This window comes from Triturus cristatus, chromosome 1_1, assembly GCF_964204655.1.
Source record: "Triturus cristatus chromosome 1_1, aTriCri1.1, whole genome shotgun sequence".
NCBI lineage: Eukaryota > Metazoa > Chordata > Amphibia > Caudata > Salamandridae > Triturus > Triturus cristatus.
In genome coordinates, this window is record NC_140579.1 from 43,959,139 (window position 1) to 43,976,756 (window position 17,618).

A 17,618-nucleotide genomic window follows, 5' to 3' on the forward strand; every position below is an offset into this window, starting at 1 on the left:
ACGGCTTCTGCACACAGTGTTCAGACTAGGGTCGCGGGGCACGTCTAGGGATATGAACAACAAACCATTCTCATGTAAAGAAAAAGCAAGCAAGCAGTTTTACTTGTAAGAACAGCTACCTGTAGTGTCGTGTGCAAAAGCAGCAAAGTGGCAAGATGGCGTTTAACTTCTAAAGCACTTATGCTAACATAGCAATGTGTGTACACAAAACCCCGTCTCCACTACACCCTCCCATGATCGGACCATGAACAGAATATGGAAGCAATGTAGGAACGCAGAGTTCAAGTTCGAGTGAGACAAAACCAAGTCCATATATTGCCAATCCATATAATTGGTAGTGAAAGTTCAAAAAAAATTGTTGGGAAAAAGGAAAAATTAAAACATCTCTCAGGGGCGGTATACAGCCCATTGTGGAGTAAAAAATTAAAAAATCTGGATTACGACGTGTGGAAGATGGATAACTGCCAATTTAATCCATCAATGTCTAGGCACAATATGTTGCAACTGCCTCCAAGAGGAAGTCATTGTAATGTTCAGTAAATGAATCAGCCATCCAGTCAAGTAAAGTAAACGAACATACATGTTCTTCGACAACCGGAGCCTCTAGCACCATCAGAGGACAACTTGCATGTTCTTCAAGATAACTTTGCGTCAGGAAGTCATGGGCTGCAGCATATATATCCCAATTCCCTAGGATTCTGTGCGCCGCTCTACAGGCCATAATCCCGATACCAGAACAAGCCAACTCATGAGCCACTAAGGGACTCATTAGTCGATCATAATCCGGGGCAGGAGACGACGTGTTCGAAAGGCACAAATCCAGAGCCCATTTGAATGGACAATCGAGGCAATGGAAAACAGGTTGCACGCAAGTAAAATATGAAAACCGGAAGGACAATCCATAGGCTACGCTCAAAGTGGCCAATGGTAGTGTTCCATAGTATTCAAGCATCCGGTTGCGAAGTTGAAGCAGCCGGGGCCGGCTGTCTTGTGGCAAAGATTGTACAGCCATTGCGGAGCAAACAAATCAACAGCAGCACACCAGCAGTCAAGGCGAGAATTAACGGAAGCCCGCCGAAGACGCTGGAAAAAATAGAATGAAAAAATGCCGGTATCACACCAAATATTGTTTGGAACGAGGTCACAAGGCCGGAGCCCACAACTTTGAAAAAATGCACCAAGCCAGTTGTTGACGAGGCATTGAATATAGTGTGAATCAGAGCACCGAAATGAAGTGGGAGATCAGTATTTAAAAGAGCATGCACCTCAGTGCGGGTGTTAGCCATGTGAAGGACAAATGTTTCACGGGACGAAGTCAGGGCGACTTCTTTTTGAGACAATAGAGCCCTTATTCTGCTCATCTTGTTGAACTCTGCATTCAAGGTTGGTATAGACGGGCAGATGGATACATCCAGTCTCCCATATGGGGTTGGGAAAAGGACATTCTTATAACAGACTACTCGTTGAGAGACAGTTACAATGTACGGAATCCCTACTAGCATCCCGCAGCATGCCTCATTATTTAAAAGCAAATAACTACCGTTTGCTAATAACGTGAAAGTGGGTGTGATCGCTGGCACAGGATTTCCCTTCAAAATGCAAGCTAAATTTGGGGCGTGAACGTTGCATGCGCCATGCAATTGGATGTTCCTACAGACTACTGAGTGATCAGGTGTGGAAGTGCATTCCTCTCTGTTAGAAATGGGATTTCTGGTTGGCTAGGGCTTGCGCGAAAGCCAGGCAGAAACCACCACTCTAGTCAGGGCTGGGGAGTTACACTCCAAAGATAACCCCTGCTCACCCCCTTGGTAGCTTGGCACGAGCAGTCCGGCTTATCCCGGAGGCAATGTGTAAAGCGTTTGCGCGCACACCCAGCAACAACACCCAAGGCCCACCACAAAGGAAACTCCACACAAGGTTATATATAAAAATAGCCTTTGTATTATACCAAAACACATTAGATAATATTCACACAATTTACACTGTGCCAACTGGCACGTGCAGAATTTTACAAGGGATTATATGTACAGGGGACAGGGCCACAGGGACCACTGTCAGGAATTAGCACTTTTAGAACTTAGTACTTAGAACATAGGATATAAAATTACTGTAGCGCAAAATAACACATGTAGCACACAACCAGTAACTACTGGTAACAGGTAAGTACCACCTACGCAACCCTAACCACCTTAGGAGAATATTACGCAGGGCACCATGAACACATCAGCATAACCTATACTAGGAAAAACCCTCTCCTACGCATAGGTACAGCTAGACATAAAACCAGCGTAAAGGCATTGCGCAGGCGCAAAAGTACACAGGTAACAATGATCAGGTACCCTAGGTGAGGGCACAACACAGCAACTGTCCCCAGACCAACCTGGCCTTTCAGGGGCTCAAACGCCCTTCGTCCACAAAGTCAGGGCTGGACTGCGCAGGCTGCGCAGGCCAATGCGCACAGGGGCACAACCTAAACGTGGCAGCTGCCCACTAAGTGCTGGGCAGCTGGGGAAAGGAACCTGGCACTGGCGTGCCTCTTGAGCCCTCCCTGGGCCCATTAACAAACAAATATGACCTGTTGGAGCCTCTCTGGCTCGTGAACAAACAAATATGGCCTGGTGGAGCCTCTCTGGCTCGTTAACAAATGTGGGGGCAACGTTGGAGTGGCCCGCTGCCTTCCCGGGCCGCTCTTAACAGGAGGAACAATGCCCCCGTACGTTGGAGCGCGCAGGGCGCTTTGACCAAGGAAATGCCCCCGCTCGTTGGAGCGCGCAAGGCGCTCTGACCAAGAAAATGCCCCCGCTTGTTGGAGCCTCTTAGACTCTAGGGCATAGACAGGTCTGGGACCGGCACCTAATACCCGCACGGAGTCCCCCAGCCCTTCACCACTTACCGGGCTGCTCTCTGGGGACTCCTGCGGTCGACGGGCTCTTCTCCCTGGCGGCAACCGTGCGGGGCTCCCTCGGCTCACGGAAGCCCCGGTCACTTCCTCGTCGTTCCGTGGCAACGCAGGGATTCCCCAGCTCGTTGTCCACCGCCACGACTTTTACTTCCTGCTTTCAGTACAGGAGCGCGGGGTAGGCTCCCGTCCGCTTCCTGTGTTTGCAGTCCCGCCCACGTCTTCACCGAGGCTGCCTGGCTTCCGGTTTCGCGGGGAAATGCCGGGTGGGCACCGGCTCTTTTGAAAAGGCAATAAATCGAGGTGGGCACTCGATATGGGCGGCAATGTCCCTGGCAGGATCGGCAAAGACGGGGCAAACGCCGGGTGGGCACCGGCTTTCAGAAATAACGCGCTCCAAGCGCTAAGGGACAAAGTGAAAGCGCTTTCAGCGCTAAAGGCCAGTCCAGTGCTTCCAGGCGCTTAGAGATGCAAATGAAGCGCTCCCAGCGCTTAGGGGAGAATAACGAAAGTCCAGCAAAGTCCTCCTCTGTATGCAGCAAGGCAGGGGGGGCAAGGCTGGGCCCAGAGCCAGCTCACTGGGCCTCCAGGCAGGGAGGTAGTCCAAGTGGCGGTCCTCTGGCCCAGCAACAGCAGCAGCCCCCTCAGGCAGGATCCGGGAAGAGAACATTTTTCATGGGGTCACAGCCCCTTCTTATACACAGAACACCTTTGTCTCAAGGTGCAGGGAAGGGGCGAACCAGTTACAACTGGTTCCTGAGCACTTTGTTTTGCTCAGCCCCTCTCCCTATTCAGAGAACAGGCCAGGGTCATCAGTCGCACCACAGGGGGTGGAGCCAGCATTGTGTGGGGAAAACCCAGCCCTATTCAGGACCCAGGTGTACTCTTCCCACCCATCTAGCTGCTGATCTCCCTATTCACCACTGGGTGACTCCTCCTGACTCTGGGGATTCCCTAGCCCGTCACATGACCTCCGCCAGCCAATCGCCAGACAAGGCACACATTACACACTGCACACAGAAGTGCCCACTTCTAGAAGTGGCACTTCCATCCTAGGTACATGCACGCCGCACACATCATCGCGCAGCATTTCATCACACGAGTCCGCACATACCAGACTCGACCCTGCACATCCCACGCATCAGGAACTACCAGGGACACATACATTCCCCATGCATTCCTATGGGAGGGCAGGCCTACCTCACTACACGCATGCACTTTACCCTGGGACACAGCGGTAAAGTGCGCAGAAACCAAAAATCACTACCACCAGGTCACCCGTAAAAGCAAAAAGTTTAGGGGTGAACCTGCCAGAAGGGCCAAGTCCAACACTCTCCATTTAAATAAACCTCTTTACCCTCTCTCAGGCCCCTGTATGTAAATGGGAGTGACCAAACTTCATGCAGGAAAGCGATACCCAATGGTTCGTATCTGCCTAAGGCATAGTGTTTCATACATGAACTGAACTTAAACAATGGAAATAGTAGAGTGATTAATCCATGGATAAGCCACACAGCTGATTTCGAATTGGCTACAGAGAATGGTAAAGGTTCCAACTTTTCAATATGCAATAATGAGTATGTTGCATCCTTCATGGACATGAACTGTTGTTTATCAGTCAGATTAAACGGCAGGAATAAAGATGATTTGTTCATGTAGTCCCAGGGAACTTTCCCAGCCTTCAATGTTTAAAAAGTCCATGCAAACTGCATTATAGAACGCAATTGATTTTGACCATGATATAAAACAGACATATCATCCTGTATAATATCCACAACAGATGAAATAATATTATCTAGTGTGTAAATTCTGGAAGAAAGGGTGTTAATGCTATTATGAATCACAGCAAGCACTTTTTTCAAATTTGCTTGATCGATAGCTCTTAATCTAGAAGCAGCTTCAGTTTGAGATAATTTCCAAACTTCGTTGGAAACAGCATACACCCATCTTTTAGACCTGCCACCCACAGGGCCCTTAACAAAATCATTCAGATTTACTTTGTCATTTAATTTTGACAAATGAAGTTTAACAGAGGCCAAGGTGGAGTGTTGCAGCCAGTTTTGACATAATTTACCTAAGGAATAGATAGTGACCGAATGGGAAGATTCAAATCGGGGAACCACCCTAACCTGAGTCTAACCGGGGAGCAGACCCAGAAAACGATGCTGACAAGAATCTGAACTTTTCTGTCATAATAACCATCCTTGATGATCCAGGGTAGAAAAACATTGAAGGATGTATTAGTAATGAATGACTGCAATTCATCAAGGGACAGATCTGTGTGATTATCCCATGTTGGATAAGTGCCCAGATCAGGAATAGAAGGGGAATTCACCTTTTTAGAAGTAGCCAATCCAAAGCAGGTGGTCTGAAAAATAGTAGAATTCAAAAACAACGGGTGGTTAGGAATAAGGCATGCACGATGCAGTGCTGCTGTGCCTTGTACCTGCCATGCTTTAGAACCCCAAGCAGATTTAAGATCAATGGTATCTTTCCACAGCTCATAGTCCCCTATAGCTAATTCATCCATAAAGGACTTTGAATACAGTAATTTAGTGTGGGTCAGTCTAACTTTGGAAGCTGATTCAGCAGTCATTTTAAAATAAAAGGCTTCCGGTTTCGATACACTAAAATCAGAAAAATATGTAAATGTTTTCACTAGAGTTTTGGAGCTGCCTTCAACCAGTGCTGGACAATGTTCCCATTGCGTATAATTAATGACATTTCTAAATGTATTCGTTTTATGCAGGAAATGATTGCCATAGTGTTGGTAAGAAAACAATTCTCCATAATTTACTTTGTCTAAATATAAATATTCAGCATCAAAAGCAGAATAATATTTCAAATCAGAAAAAAGAGCCTCGACGGCTTGGACATCCCAATCATCAGAGCGTATGTTTTGTTTCACAACATCCCCCATAGAAACACGAAGTACATTGGGGACATTAATCACCTCTGTTGGACCATGAATTTGAAATTTTACAGCATCCCATACAATCCCATCTAACACAGGCCAGGCAGTAATATTAACAAAAGTCTGGTCCCTCTTCATGATGTGTGATGAGGAGTGGGGTGCCAAAGTTCCATCAATTAATCTAATTGCAGATCCTTTAGTTTACCAGACGGAAAAATACAACCACAAATCCAGTCGACATAAACAAAAAAAAAAATATGAGCCCCAGCCAATGTAAGTCCAAGGGAGAATTCAAAAATGTCTTTTAAACCAAACAGCAAAAATAGAAATTTTTGATGGGGCATTCGATGTTGTAGAGTTAGTGTCAAATGAAAAACGTGACTGGTCAACTGCACTTGATTGTAAACCAGGCAACGACACATCTGTGGGATAAGTATACTCAGTATCTTCAACTGGACCACCAGCCGATGGAGGCAATAAAGGATTAGTAACTGTATGCATCTTGACGGCAACGTCAGGCCTGTTGGTATTTGCCGGAGCCAAAACAGAATTTCTCAGCATTGCTGGACAAGAGACCGCTGGTGTCATACTAAGAAGAATCGGCCACTCGTTGTAGTTTGATATTGTCAATGGAGATGTACCTGTTATCCTTGCGACCAGGACGTGGAGGTAAAATGACTGTTCTTGTACCCTGCACGCCAAGCACTGGAACCAGTGCACGATAAGAGGGGCCGAACTCCTTCTTGTTCTCCACCTTCTCACAGACCAGGTCACCAACTCGAGGTAGCCAGCCAACTACCGGAATCTGAAGTGCAGCATCAGTTGTGGAGGGCAAGTGTTCCTTTGCAAGACTGTCTCGAGACTCTTGTAGATTCAGCAGAATGATCATCTACATCAAAGTGTGCGGCCGACGCTGACATGTCTAGACCATCAAGGTCCGGGACAAACATATTTATGCCAAAGAGCATTTCGTATGGGGTCCGCCCACCCAGAGACCTTTTAGGGAGATTATTAAGTGCACGTCGAATGCTATACAAAAGGGCCAACCAGTTCTTGCCAGTACCTAAAATCCTAGCTGTCAGGGATTGCTTTAAGTCACTGTTCATTCGCTCCACAACACTATTGCCCAGAGGCCGGTATGGAGACGAAAATTTGACTTGGACTCCCAAAGATCTCATGGCATCCTTGTACACCTAAGAGGCGAACGCTGGACCCTCGTCTGAATGGAGGGTACCACATGCAAAACTTCCCACAAAGACACGCAAATCCCTGATGACAGTTCGAGCATCAGCACTCCGTTGTGGCCAGACCCCAAGAAAACGTGTGCACGAATCCACTGCAACTAAGATATACCTATATGCAGTATCAGAGGAGAAAGGACCGCAGTGATCCAAATAAACACACCCAAGTGGTTTATTAGATATGTACAACTGTGTTTGAGGTGGACGCGCAGCAGTCGAATGTTTAATCTGCTGGCAAATGTCACAATTAAGGACATAAGCACGAGTCTGTTTATACAATCCGCGCCACCAGTAACGTTGTTGTAAGATAGTAACAGTCGCTGAAACGCCGGCATGGGCAGAAGCCATACCTCCGTGAGCTGCTGTTATCAAGGAAAGTCTGCTGTCCATGTTGGGAATCAATCTGTCACCAACGTCGTTAATTCTCACATAGGGAACTTTATCAGGACTTAATTGATAAGAGCATTTAGAAGGGAAACCACAATGGTAATTATCACCCTTCTCTGTTGCAGCAATTGCTGCCAAGATGTCATCATCAATCTTTCTTTTGGATCTTGTAACTGCTGCTACTCGATATGTTGCCACTGCTGTTTTCGCTGCTTCGTCAGCTAAACTGTTGCCAACAGTGTGTACCCAGACGCGCTGGTGGCCAAGAGTGTGAATTACATTCACGAGCGGCAGACGTTGTTTAAGTTCTGCAACTCGAACCCAAAGCATTTTATGTTTGATTGTGCTACCTTTGGAATCACGATACTTATTCTGAGACCAAAAGAATAAATTGTCGTTGTAAGACTGAACACAGTGAAAAGAGTCACTCACTACAAGAGTAGTCACTCGAGGATCAGCAAACTCCAGTGCAAGCACCAGAGCACGAAGCTCTGCCAACTGGGTGGTACAATCACCCAATGTCTGCGTGTGCACGACATCAGACTTGAATTCACCATTTACGAAAATACCAGCCACTATTGCGCAGGCCGCTGAATAAGCATGCTTAGATTCCGTCGCCGGTTGCGCCGAACTGTCAGTGTAAATGATACAATGGTAATCCTCAGGCGGGCGCAAGGACAGTGGAGCTGGATGAACAAATTCATACTATAAATACTTCTGAGTCTGCAACGAGGCATCAAAGATGAAAGTGACATCCGGAGACGTCAAAGAAGTGGCCCATTGTAGCCAACGTGGATGCAAAGCTTTAGAATTTGGTACACTGGCTTTTGTCACTGCCTCTAGGGCAGGATACGGTGTGACAACCAACATGCGTGTCCCTTGCGACAGCGCTCTCTCTTTCAGAATCGCCATCTGCACTGCAGTCAAAACCTTTTCGACAGTGGAAAAGTGCATTTCAGCCGAAGTGTACAGGTGTGACTTGTAAGCAATAGGGACTGTTTCTCCCTCATTGAATGTTAAGTACGTGAAACCCACTGCGCCAGGCACAATTCTTATTACCAGGTTTGTGTGGTTATCATGCGTCAGTAAGTATTTAGAAGCTAGAAGATCTGCATGCAAAGATTGCAGGATAGCTGAATGTTCTGGCAGCCAGCTCGATTTGGAAAAAGTAGGTTGTACCAAGGCATATAGCGGCTTGATACGCTGGGCATAATCGGGAATGTAAGTACGCCCGAAATTCAAAAAACCCAGCAACGATTGTAGTTTTTTCAGAGTAGTCGGAGCGCGCAAACACGTGCATTTCTCCAGGAAGTTAGGTGCTAAACCTCGACCTTCGTTGTTGAGTTCATAGCCCAAAAACAACACAGTATACTCTGCAATGTGTGATTTTGCAAAGTTAAATTTGTAACCGAAGTCCGCAAACATAACAATGATGCGGTCAACGCGTCACAGATGCGGCCATAATTCGTCGTCTGTGAGATAGATATCATCAACATACGAGTACGCATCATGGTCAATGCTCTCCAACAGAGAGACTACACGCGCGGCAAAGACACCAGGACTGTTTTTGTAGCCCATGGCTAATCTTTTAAACTGTTTTTGTTTGCCACCTAAAGTAAAGGATGTCCATTGACTGCTAACAGAGGACATGTATGGCTATAAAAGCCATTGGAGATGTCAAATGTTGTTTTAAACCTTTTTCTCACAAGACTATCTACCAGGGCAGAACTGTGGGTATTTTGCTCCGTGCAGGTTCGACAATGAGAGTTCAAATGTCGATAACCCAAAACTACATGTTTAATTTTAACTTTTTCCCAACAAATTTTTTCCAAATTTCGCTACCAATTATATGGATTGGCAATATATGAACTTGAACTCTGCGTTCCTACATTGCTTCCATATTCTGTTCGTGGTCCGATCAAGGGAGGGTGTAGTGGATACAGGGTTTTATGTACACACATTGCTATGTTAGCATAAGCGCTTTAGAAGTTAAACGCCATCTTGCCACTTTTGCAAACGACACTACAGGTAGCTGTTATTACAAGTAAAACTGCTTGCTTGCTTTTTCTTCACATGAGAACGGTCTGTTGTTCACATCCCTAGACGTGCCTCGCGACCTTAGTCTGAACACTGTGTGCAGAAGCTACATGAACACATCATCTTTATTCCTGCCGTTTAATCTGACTAATAAACAACAGTTCATGTCCATGAAGGATGCGACATACTCATTATTGCATATTGAAAAGTTGAACACTTTGCCATTCTCTGTGGCCGAATCAAACTCAGCTGTGTGGCTTATCAATGTAATTAATCACTCTACCATTGCATTCTTTAAGTTCAGTTCATGTATGAAACACTATGCCTTAAGCAGATATGAACCATTGGGTACCGCTTTCCTGCATGAAGTTTGGTCACTCCCATTTACATACAGGTGCCTGAGAGAGGGTAAAGAGGTTTATTTAAAAGGAGAGGAATGCACTTCCACACCTGATCACTCAGTAGTCTGTAGGAACATCCAATTGCATGATGCATGCAACGTTCACGCCCCAAATTTAGCTTGCATTTTGAAGGGAAATCCTGTGCCAGCGATCACACACACTTTCACGTTATTAGCAAACGGTAGATATTTGCTTTTAAATAATGAGGCATGCTGCGGGATGCTAGAAGGGATTCCGTACATTGTAACTGTCTCTCAACGAGTAGTCTGCTGTAAGAATGTCCTTTTCCCACCCCCGCATGTGAGACTGGATGTATCCATCTGGCCTTCCATACCAACCTTGAAAGCAGGGTTCAACAAGATGAGCAGAATAAGGGCTGTATTGTCTCAAAAAGGTCGCCCTGACTTCCTCCCATGAAACATTTGTCCTTCACATGGCTAACACCCGCACTGAGGTGCATGCTCTTTTAAATACTGATCTCCCACTTCATTTCGGTGCACTGATTCACACTATATTCAATGCCTCGTCAACAACTGGCTCGGTGCATTATTTCAAAGTTGTGGGCTCTGGCCTTGTGACCTCGTTCCAAACAATATTTTGTGTGATACTGGCATTTTTTCATTCTATTTTTTCCAGCGTCTTCGGCGGGCTTCCGTTAATTCTCGCCTTGTCTGCTGGTGTGCTGCTGTTGATTTGTTTGCTCCGCAATGGCTGTACGATCTTTGCGACACGACAGCCAGCCCCGGCTGAGCCAGCCCCGGCTGATCCATCTGCGCTACCAGATGCTTGAATACTATGGAACTGTAGTGGAGACGGGGTTCTATGTGCACACATTGCTATGTTAGCATAAGCGCTTTAGATGTAAAACGCCATCTTGCCACTTTGCAGCTTTTGCACACGACAGTGCAGGTAGCTGTTATTACAAGTAAAACTGCTTTATTGCTTTTTCTTCACATGAGAACTGTCTATTGTTCACATCCCTAGACGTGCACCGCGACCTTAGTCTGAACACTGTGTGCAGAAGCCGTCACTGTCAAATAACAATGTATGCTTTTGAATTCAGGTTGATCGGCCCATGCTCTAGCCATAACACGCACACAGCTGCAAATATCTGAAACTCGGGTGCCTTTAATATTGCATTTGCATGCATGATACAGACACTTGGAGAAAATCTTTCCAGACACAGAGAGCAGAGCTGATCCTGTGATGTGATTCACCTAAGCTGATATTTACGGTATGGGGTTCCCCATTCAAGCCTAGAGACCTTCTATTAGTTTCATAAAACTAGCTTACTAGCGAAGGGAGGGTGGTTGTTTTCCACTATCATTTGTAATATGATTTCTCCCTTCATTTTCTATGGTATTGTAACAATGCTGACGGTTTAGTTTTTTATCATTTGTCTGCTTATGTTGGCCCAAGTACTGCACCTTAGAGCACGTAGTTAAAAATAAACATTTTAAACTTTTCCGTGTCTCTGATTACTCTTGTTGTGGACTGATATGAGAATAATAACGAAAAAGTGTTTCTGATTCCCACCATTGCTGAGAGTACTCTAAGTCGCTTATTCTGGGTTGTCTAATCATTGGTAGCTTCGAGATGATACGGAGAACGAATGAGACACTGATGCTAGTCGGATAGGGGTTCTGGGTACTGAGGTGAGTTTTTTGGTACACCACAATTCACTTGGGTCCTGGTTTCCTTTTCATAGTTCTGTGCATGAGCAGAATCCCCGCAACATGGTGCACCTATCGTTTTGGTCTTATGATTGAGACGCCTTAGTAGTGCTTATTTTTGTCCTCAACACCCTCACTCTTGTTTCCGGTTGACAGGAGTGATGGTTTAAACCTACTTATATAGTTTATTTATGGGTTCATTCAAGCTTGACAATTAAAAAGGTTTTCTTTTTCAATAATTATCCTTTTTATGCTATGGGTTAATATAGATTGTTTTTTCTTCTCTGCGTCCTTATGGCTGAAGTCGCTATTGCAGTGCATAGTTGCGCACCTCTCAGGTGTCATTTGACGCTGTTCGGGGTGCCTGACGATGGGATGTCTATTATATTTGTAGTGAGTGCCGATGCATCATTCCCCTATGAGCTGTTTTACTCTTGGGTTACTTTTCCGGAGGTGAATGCGGATGATAAGACGTTTCACGCATACACTTCTACGGCTGTTCCAGCTAATTACACGCCATATAGGACGCAGGAGATTCCTATTTCTGCTTGGCAGCATCGTATTTGGTTCAATGTCGCCCTCCCCCCCACCATTACACCAGTTCGGTTAGGTCCCTTGTCTATTCCAGGGGCCACTTGGCCAGTCTTGGCCGGGTTCACACCACATCCACGATATTTGCTAGCCCCGCTGGATGAGTTACGTCAACTCCATACCGCCCTAATTACGGTACATAGGGCTTTAGTGCAATGCGTTTCACGCAATGTCCAGGTGGGGGCAGCTGGGGTTGCGGCGCAACCAGCTGGCACGGCTGGGATTACTATTAGTCCCGTCATGGTTAATTCAGTAATGGGCAAGCGCCCCCAGAATAAGGACAAAATGCCTTATTGGCTTGCTGAGAAATATGACCAGCTGAAAGCAGGTTTTCCGAATTCTACTCCTGTGAAAAAACACAAGATCCTCACCATTAGTTTGCAGAAAGACTTAGTCCCAGATGTAGCTGATTGTGATAACTGGGGTAAGGTGTTTGCAGCTTGATCAAACGTGTTCAGGATCAACACGGTCCGGACATTGTTACAATTCCATAGAAAATGAAGGGAGGAATCATATTAAAAATGATAGTGGAAAACAGGTCCTATAATACCTTGTGAACCACCCTCCCTTGGCTAGTAAACTAGTTGTATAAACTAATAGAAGGTCCCTAGGTTTGAATGGGGAACCCCATACCTCAAAGATCAGCTTAGGTGAATCACATCACAGGATCAGCTCTGCTCTCTGTGTCTGGAAAGGTTTTCTCCAAGTGTCTGAATCATGCATGCAAATGCAATATTAAAGGCACCCGAGTTTCAGATATTTGCAGCTGTGTGCTTGTTCTGTCTAGAGCGTGGGCCGATCAACCTGAATTCAACAGCATACATTGTTATTTGACCTTGACGGCTTCTGCACACAGTGTTCAGACTAAGGTCGCGGGGCACGTCTAGGGATGTGAACAACAGACCATTCTTATGTGAAGAAAAAGCAAGCAAGCAGTTTTACTTGTAATAACAGTTACCTGTAGTGTTGTGTGCAAAAGCAGCAAAGTGGCAAGATGGCGTTTATCTTCTAAAGTGCTTATGCTAACATAGCAATGTGTGTACATAAAACCCTGTCTCCACTACAATACGATATTGTTTACTAAATCCGTTAGAACACCCCCTATAAATCTCTTTGCATGTTGCAGACCATTAGGAAATGCCGTTCTTAAATAGGGTGTAACGGTTCCTTTTGCTCCACCCCTTCTGCCCGTTAGAGTAGCATGCTAAAGATCCCCCATATCCCAACCTGCCACTCCACATCCGAAATCTTTGAAAAATGCCCTTCTGGGCTTCCGAGTTTTTTTCACAACAGGCTGTCGAGGAAGCATTTGTTGAGCCATTCCATGGAGTTTTCCTATCCCCTCCAGTGGACGTGTTGCCATGGCTAAGGAGAACCTTGCTGCAAGCAACGTGGCAGCTCTTTTATCATCCTGTACCCACTGCCGTCCTTGCTGTGTCATGGAACCAGCGTAGGAGGAAGACCATACCGTGCAGTAACTGCTCTACTGGCTGCTCTTTTTGAGGTGGTGAGGTTTGAAGCTTAGTTGTCCTAGATACAGAGGAGAATCTCAAATAAGGCTTGTCCACTGTGAGGAGCCCTGACGTTTACAAAGCGGCATAACCCCTCTCGGATATGAAACTGTGTCTTCCACTCCACGGAATTCTCATATAGGTGCGCAACCAAGTGAATTATCTTACACGGAGCCATGCTTTACTAGGCTTGGTAATCTGAATGATCTGCTTAGCATAAGTTCTCTGGACATGATGCAACTGCAAAGTTTCTACAGCACACTGGTTCCAGTTGTCAACTGCACCTGACAGTCTCTGGTCTCTCCTCTCACAGGTCACAGCCCAGCAGGTGAAAACTTGCGAACTTGAAATTCTGAAGAAGCAAAAATACATCCAACTGGTTGCTTCAGGCCCTGTGTTTCCGAAAGACAGAAAGGTTCCCATCCTGCTCTCCACCAAGAAGGGCTACCTGTTCATCCAGACAGAAAAGCCCATCTACACACCCGCCCAGGAGGGTAAGTGGCTCTCTTTGAATAAATGCTTTGCTCTGGGGTTTTTGATCACTATAATATGATTTTTTTACTGGCACTGAGGTGCTGGAACTAGGGGTGAAGGAGGTGCTGCAGTGCCCCCCCCCAGATAACCTTTGAGGATTTATGCTGCATAATCACTAACAAAGAGTCCTTTAAAGCACTTTCTGCTTATTCCAATTCAGAGGTTCAAGTGTTGACCAACTCCCCATAATAAACTGCTTCTAATTATTCTAACATGGAGGTCTGTGTTTACCTTTCATTTCTCTGGGTGAAAATTGAGTCTATTTTCTGGATCAACAGATCAAATGTTTCTACTGGGATTTTATATGACAGCCTGGAGGCTGGCATAGGCTGATGATTGAGGGACAATTAATATTCATGTGTCACAATTCACTTGGAAAGTGGATGGTTTGGTATCTGTATGGGTTAAGCTCATTCACTGACCAGAGAAGTCTGCATCGGGCTTTAAACATGGCCTGGCATGTGCAGGCATCAATGCGGAGAAGGATGCCATTGTACCGTGAGGCGAGGATGCTGCTCAGCGTGGGCTTTATGCTGCAAGGGATCAGCCCAGTAATAACTTTGTGTTTTGCAGTATTTTCAGTATTGAACTTACAAGTTTACTTTCTCAGCAAATTGAACCAGGAAACAGACTATGAGAATCATTTCCGTGTAGAATCTACACTTCACAATAAACCAGGTGGTGAGATAGTACCAGCCCTTGTATGAGACATTTTCTGTCCTTCAATCCAACTTTTCAATGTTAATTGAATTTGAATTGATGTGTGTAGTGCTACGAGCTGTCCAGTCCAGACCGATTTGACAGCATGAACAAACCACTTTAACATCTAAATGTTTTGAGGAATATAAATCCTGCATTATTATATTACTATTTCAGGTAAGGGCAGCGCACTATATATTCTAAAATGTAATTATTCTTCTTAGCAGTGATATTAAAAAATAAACATTTGTAGCAGAAGATGTCATTGTTGCAATATAGGGTTGTTTTCTTGCTATTATAACTACTGAATTCAGAATATACATATATATGAATATTTAAATATTCACATAAGGTTATTCTTAGATATATAACCATATGTATATAACAATTTAATACTCACTGAGTTGTAACCTATAAAAATGTCAAGTACATAATCAAAGAGTCCATCCTCGATGTATAACGAAAATTCATGAGAGTACATAAGAACTCTTAAAACCACATTTCATTCATCTGGGATAAAACAGTAAACATCAGAGTAAAAGATCCACCGCCTCTCATTGGTGCACCGTCTGCTTTTCATCTACCAGGGCTGATAATGGCAGTGATAGTCTACACAAAGCCTCAAATGCCATAGGCATAGCCTGTCAGGGCATTGGTACTCTCACAGACCTAACAAGTCCCTATCACACTGGGTGCCCCGATACTCCATCCTGACACCTTCGATCTTCCCCATGAAATCCTGAGAGGTGATGCTGTCTTCTCTACAGGATGAGTTGGTCAGACCAATACAGGTTCTGGGGTGTTTGTAAGGGTTGGAGGTTCTGCTGCTGGAGCAGCAGGCTGCCTTCAAGGGTTATGCCTATGGCTTTGTAAGGCAGCGCGCAAAAGCTCGCTTGAACACATACCTTTTATCCTTTTGTCATTGTTCCCTTTCTTCTTCTGTGACCAAAAACCCACTTCCAAAACACAACAGGGAAATGTTTATTAAGATGGATGAGTTCAAGGAATATTCCTGAGCTGAGGGCAGCTTGGCCTCGTAATCCAGGACGCATTCCTGTTTGGGCTCTTGTGCAATGCCCGAGGTCTGGCCCATGGGCCTTGTGTGCCGTAGATCACATCAACCTAATTCATACTCTGTTGCCTTACAGTGAAGTTCCGGGTCTTCGTTCTCGACCATGTGATGAGGCCTGTAGCGGAATCTATCACAGTCACAGTCCACGTAAGTTACTTTTCACACTTCTGGACACCCTTATCACAGAGTACATGGTCATGAAAGGTAGCCCCCTGTCCTGACAACTCAATCCCATGAAATCCAAGCACATTTCCTGAAGATGTCTTCCATGCTAGAAGCTCACTTGTGGAACAAAGAGTGCACAATCCCTGGACAGCCGCGGTGTAGCTCTCTTACAGTAATAATGTCCAGACGCTGTCCCAGTGAGGATATTTGCTGCCACCTCTGGCCTCCATTACTGAAGCTCATAGCCCAGTCCCGTAAGGGAATCTATCCTGCAGGCCTTGAGCCGACTGGTGTGAGGGTGTTCCTTTACTTCTATTCAGTCTCATTTTGTACGGGCAACCCTCCCCTCCCCCCTCCAAAGCCTTCAGTAATGAGCCTCTCTGCGGGTGTATGGGTTCGCGTTCATCCAATTTCCAGTGCCCAATATTGCATGTCCATTACCTCCCTTCATTGCCATCTGGTTCTCAACCGCTCCCTGTAAGTGGAAGAGCATGCATCCGTGTAGTGCTCTCTGAAGCCCAGAACCTACGAGAGCCATGGCATTTCCTCACTCGTACGCCCTCCATTATTTAGCCCAATAGCTAGTGGCCATCTCTAGGCCTACTGAATCCTAGAGACGAGTATTACATTCCTCCCTCTTATACGCTGCAGTACTCAGGCTCATCCTCCTGGTGCTCTCCAGTGCTACAACCTATAGCCCACCACTGTAAGTGACATCCCTCCCTCTTACACTCCACAGTACTCAGACCAGAGCCCTCCCATGAGTTCACACTTGTGCCCATTTCTAACAAGTATTCTGGTGTACAACTTGAAGCTGCTGTTAAATCTCAGCAGGTCACTGCGGCTGCTGAAAGCTAAGTTGCAGGGCATGACACTTTTTATCTTGTGCATGAGTTAAATATATTCTGCATAATAGCCCTTTCCTGTTTCTTTGTCAGAATGCGCAAGGGCTGCAGGTGAAGAAGTCAGAGAAACGTTCTGATGCGGGGATTATCAACCAGCAGGTCACCATCCCAGACATCTCTGAGTAAGGCAAAGCATTTGCATCTTTTTTCCAGGTCGGGGTCACTCACACAGAATACTCCATGGGAAGGGGTTGTAATTGTTGTCGTTCCTTTCACCTGGTATCGCTGTGATTCAGTGTCTCCCTCAGAGACCAGATGAATCTCTGCTCCCACACATGCACAGTGTGTCTCCTAGCTCCAGTGTCTCTCTACGATGCCTATAGTATCTAATCTTCAGTGTCTTGCATTGCCTTTGGCATGACCAGAGTGTTGTTGAGTATTACTCCAGGAAAGTCTTCCTCCATGTGTCTCATAATCAGCGCCTTCTTCAGTGTCTCTCATGACCGGTGTCTTCTTCAGTGTCTCTCATGACCAGTGTCTTCTTCAGTGTCTCTCATGACCGGTGTCTTCTTCAGTGTCTCTCATGACCGGTGTCTTCTTCAGTGTCTCTCATGACCGGTGTCTTCTTCAGTGTCTCTCATGACCGGTG

General features: G+C 45.6%; 1 protein-coding gene across 1 annotated transcript in view; it reads left to right on the forward strand.

Moving 5' to 3' along the window:
• LOC146869315 (complement C4-like) overlaps positions 1–17,618 on the forward strand; it is a 529,345-nt gene that overhangs the window by 122,453 nt on the left and 389,274 nt on the right. The window contains exons 4-6 of the mRNA XM_085634104.1: positions 13,968–14,148; positions 16,036–16,106; positions 17,063–17,151. Coding sequence (XP_085490230.1) covers positions 13,968–14,148; positions 16,036–16,106; positions 17,063–17,151 — 341 coding nt within the window. The remainder of the gene's footprint in view (positions 1–13,967; positions 14,149–16,035; positions 16,107–17,062; positions 17,152–17,618) is intronic.